Below are 4,560 nucleotides of genomic sequence, written 5' to 3'. Positions count from 1 at the left end.
ACATTGGTTGCATTATTCCTGATGACATTGGGTGCAGGATTCCTGCTGACACTGGATGCATGATTCCCGACAACATTGGATGCATGATTCCCGATAACACTGGATGCATGACTCCTGATGACATTGGATGGATGATTCCCGATGACACTGGATGTATGACTCCTGATGACATTGGATGCATTCCTTTTATTGCTATGGCTGAAATGTGGACGAATGGATAAAATTATTTGATTCAATATGAGATATTTAGTAAAAACTGCTATTTGTCAAACTTCACTGTCATAACAAGGGTAATACTGCAAGTACGATATCAAGAACCGAAGACTGCACAGAGAAAGAAATGAACAAATACGCCAATGAACATATTCTCATTTCTAACAGAAAGTACTTACATGTCAGAAAGCATCCAATGAATGTTAGTAAAACAAAATGCACACTGCGGTCAATGTGCAGATCCAGGAAGCTGTGCTCCTTTCCACAGAGCCAAATCAAATACCAAATCAACAACAGGACTAGCTGCTATAAAGACGTTATCCAATACAAATCAAAATATATGAAATGAGAGGTAGAACGAAGCGAACTGAAACAAAATACAACATTATAGCAACAAACGTCATTGCGATATTATTTAGCTCTTTCTTCCAGCCTTCAATCTATGATGACCATCTCGACAACTGACTCTTCCTCTTATTTACTACTCTCATAAGACGACAAATACGACAAACTGATCATATGAACCCCATTCCCTTCTACGCATGTACGTTATACGATGCATTAAACTGAACTTCATATGCGAATAAATTTTGCAGGGAGTATGTCCTATGTAATCTGGAACATCAGTCCTAATGGTAATGCAAACAGAAAGCAAGCTAACGCACATTAAACACTTTCTGTACAGTTAAATTCCTATGGAACATAACTGATATTAAGCTGAAACTAAGAAGAAACCTCGCCATTACCTTGTCCTTCAAACATCTTAAGAATTTTGGTGTTGTTCTAAAATAGTAGAGTTCAGTGAAGTAATAATTCAAAAGATAATCTAATTTCATTGCTGATACCACTACGTTTCTCAAAAAAACCACATGATTTTTTTCTGGAACTCATTCTCTACAATAAATTAATAAAAGCTTTCAAAATCAATCCCGGTCGCTGACTCCAAAGGTATATCTACCGCAATTGAAACTAATTGAACTGTTCATTGCATTCTAAATGTGTAAAAACTTGTTACAGTATACTGTGGATTACAGTACACGTTGTTGCCATCACAGAATTGACGTTAAATTCATCGCTGAAATCCATGGCAGGACTCACTCATTCGCGTCAACTGTCTGGTAAAAACGGAACATATAAGTGGTACTGCTATTTCGAAATTTGTTGATGACAATTTTATGTGTGTTGTCGCGCTGCATCGCACACCGTACATACTCTAACATCACCAATAGATCTTAGAACCTAAGCTAACAGGCACTTACCAAAACATGTAAAGAAAGAAACAGCTGAATTAATCATCAAACCTAAAATTCTTTTAATTATCTCTATCCATCTAACTCTGTCACCTTACAAATCCATAGCAAATTAGAAATGTAAAAGAATAAAAAGGGAACTAAAGTGGTTATAAATTTGGTGGCTTATAAATAATTACATTAACAAAGTGGGGGGAGTATCAGCAATATACACTAACTCTATTGTATCATCATTCTAATTGCTAAGGCATTGCCATCAACAGCTACCTTCGAAAATGATGGTATCGGAAAACAGCCAAAAAAAAACCATAGCAGAATGGTAATACTTGACAAAATCGTCTGGTAAGCTTAATTAGGTCTAACTTTAATGATGACTTCCGTTTAAACTGAAGAAACCATCAATGCTTACAGTATAACTTCAAGTAATAATATAACTTGTTTGATTACAACATCAGTTACAGTAACCGCATGACAAGAATCATCGAACAAACGCAGTCATAATTGTTAGCACCTACTGAATGAGTGCCCTAGTATATGACGATATGATTAGGTGAGCTTGCCAATTTAAATAACGACCGACTACGGACCGATTAATATAATAATGAGATGAACTCTGTGACCTCAAAGACTGAAGAAAAGGAATGATCGCACTCACACAGAAATTTAATGAACGTAAACATTTACTGTGGGGAAATATGTGGAAAAGGAAGCATCCAACTTCACGTCGATGTCAAACTGTCCACAAATGCATGACCGCTTGCAGTGTCACGCTTATCAAAGGTACTAACAGAATTCACGCGAACCGGGACTACCTGTGCTGTATCCCAAGTGATTCCCCTGAGGTATCGCGGAGCACCTTAAGATGATGCAGCATAATACTGCCCACGGCACGTAACAATTGCCAACATCGGCAACACATTAACGTTAAATTCGAGCAACACTGAGTGTATCGATTAGAGATGACGAAACATAATGAAGCTAGACGTCACACAAACAAAGAAAGAGCAAAGACTACACAAAACCCGACAGACACGAAAGGTAACGAATCAAGTGTCTATCGGGAGCAGAGAGTAGGATGGATGACAAACCGACTGATTAACGATCGATAGTGGTTATATGCATTTGTGTGCGGGTGGAATGTGCGACAGGATAGCACGGTTGACTAACTGCGCCGATATGTTGTATCTATCTCCGCGAGCTGACACCGTTTGGTGTGCTACGAAAATGCGAAGCTACAGTAATGGAACCAGAATGGCTCCCAACTGCATTATTATATTGTGTAGTAATCATATCTAAGTTGAACAAACATCTCAACCAAAATAATGTGACATTCTCCGATATCCCTAATTGCGGACTAAATAGCGCCAAGTTTTTAGTGTTTTTTTTTTTTGTTTTGTTTTTTTACGGTTCATGGTTGCTCTTGCTTTACGGTTGTTTCTACTGATTTACAATTTTTGTTTTTTTTCACTGTGACCACAGAACAACTACATATTTCACGCAAGGATATATACTCTACGTTCTAATATACATTTAAGAAAATCACTGCTTGGTTTGCACGATGAAATGAATGTGGGATTCCGACAAGAATGCTAATATAGCATAATTTATTTCATGAAAAAGGAAAACCTCCATCAGTATTTGTTTAATGGCTAGTGGTATGATCTGGGTTAGCTTCACTTTCACGTTGTGTGGATTTTTCAGTGTATGTGATGACCACACGAGTTTTAGAACCGTTTTTCAGGTGGTAACCGTGTTCACGTGATAAGAGAATGAGCAGGTTTTGGAAATGGTTCACTGGGAAAAGGAATGAGTGCTCAGTTACTTACTCCCGATTTGGTGTACCTGGTAAGTGTTATGTGTAATTTGATTTTTCTTTTAGTATAAAATTACATTTAAGATAGCGTTCTTCACCGTCGACAGATTTTTTTGGCATGTATTTAGCTAATTGTCATGTCATTTAAGTGAACTATTGTCAGATTTCTACTGTCATTAAAATTTATTCACGATCTGTTCACAAAGCGCTTCTCGTACTCGTTTTAATCTGATTCGTACTTGCTCTTTTTCGTTTTAATCTGAATTGGGTGCAAACTTTTGATTCCTTTCTGTATCTCATCCTATATTCTAGGTGACGTTTTGGACGACCGTCCACGGCCATCAACCATTTATATCGCACAGTTCGATGATAATGATCCAAGATTTATATTCTTTAAACTTTGTCATGCTCAGAGAGCTGCTGTGGTAAGCTTTTTAAGTTTCAACGAAATAGTGTAGTTGGATGGAGTGTGTGATAATTTCTCAATAGATAATAGTGTGTCAGTTGACATTGAACATATCTGTTTCAGGCTGTTGCTGGATTTGGTATGTCGTCTGTTATTCTTATTTTTATATCAGCATTCTTCGAATTTGATTGGTACAATCACAAGACAGGAATCGATGTCATGGCACTGGGTATCTTATTTGTTTCTAATTTTTTTTATTTTTAATGGATATCCATAGGGATTCCATGGAATGCTGAAAATATTCAGTTGCGCTCAGAGTACAATTTCACTGCTATTGCCATTAGAAGTTGGTGTTAGCAAAATACAAAATCTAGATAGTTTGTTTTTCAAGCACTGTGTATTTTGTTAGTTTCTGTTTTGTTATTTTTTTCTTTTTTTTCCGTATAACTTATCCAGTTCTAACATTTCTGTGCTTTGATATCCATTTGATTTACATGACTACTCGATTTTTGAGTATTCTAGTCCTGTTTTCTTTAGCCTTTCTTTTCTTGTACCTTGGAATCGGCACACTTGTTCATTATCAAGTAATCGCTGGCATCAAGAAGCAGGCTCCTCATTATCTTTTACCATTTATTGTGTCATACATTGTTGCAATCGACATTGAAGTCTTATTTACTTTGTAAGTTTCTTTTTCTAGACAATTCGATCTATAATGTAGCTACCGCCGGCTTAAAAATAATCGCATATGAAAGTTTAATAAGATGAAAGCATGGGAAGGTTGAAATAGTTCAAGTTTTAAAATTTGATCTCGATCGTCTGGTTAAAGACAACGAGATTTTTTTTTTGATCTAAAATAAACCATTACTACTAACTTTTCC

At 36.4% G+C, this 4,560-nt stretch overlaps 1 protein-coding gene across 1 annotated transcript in view; it reads left to right on the top strand.

The window, feature by feature from the left end:
- The first annotated feature begins 3,198 nt into the window (after window positions 1-3,198).
- Window positions 3,199-4,560, top strand: part of LOAG_17544 (hypothetical protein) — a 2,642-nt gene continuing 1,280 nt past the window's right edge. The window contains exons 1-4 of the mRNA XM_020450204.1: window positions 3,199-3,308; window positions 3,589-3,701; window positions 3,806-3,911; window positions 4,220-4,361. Of these exons, the coding sequence (XP_020306161.1) occupies window positions 3,233-3,308; window positions 3,589-3,701; window positions 3,806-3,911; window positions 4,220-4,361 (437 nt within the window). The 5' untranslated portion in view covers window positions 3,199-3,232. The remainder of the gene's footprint in view (window positions 3,309-3,588; window positions 3,702-3,805; window positions 3,912-4,219; window positions 4,362-4,560) is intronic.

The sequence above is a fragment of the Loa loa genome (assembly GCF_000183805.2).
Source record: "Loa loa unplaced genomic scaffold supercont3.89, whole genome shotgun sequence".
NCBI classification, from domain to species: domain Eukaryota; kingdom Metazoa; phylum Nematoda; class Chromadorea; order Rhabditida; family Onchocercidae; genus Loa; species Loa loa.
The sequence above is the reverse complement of the archived record's forward strand: the minus strand, read 5'-3'. Positions and strand labels throughout refer to the sequence as shown.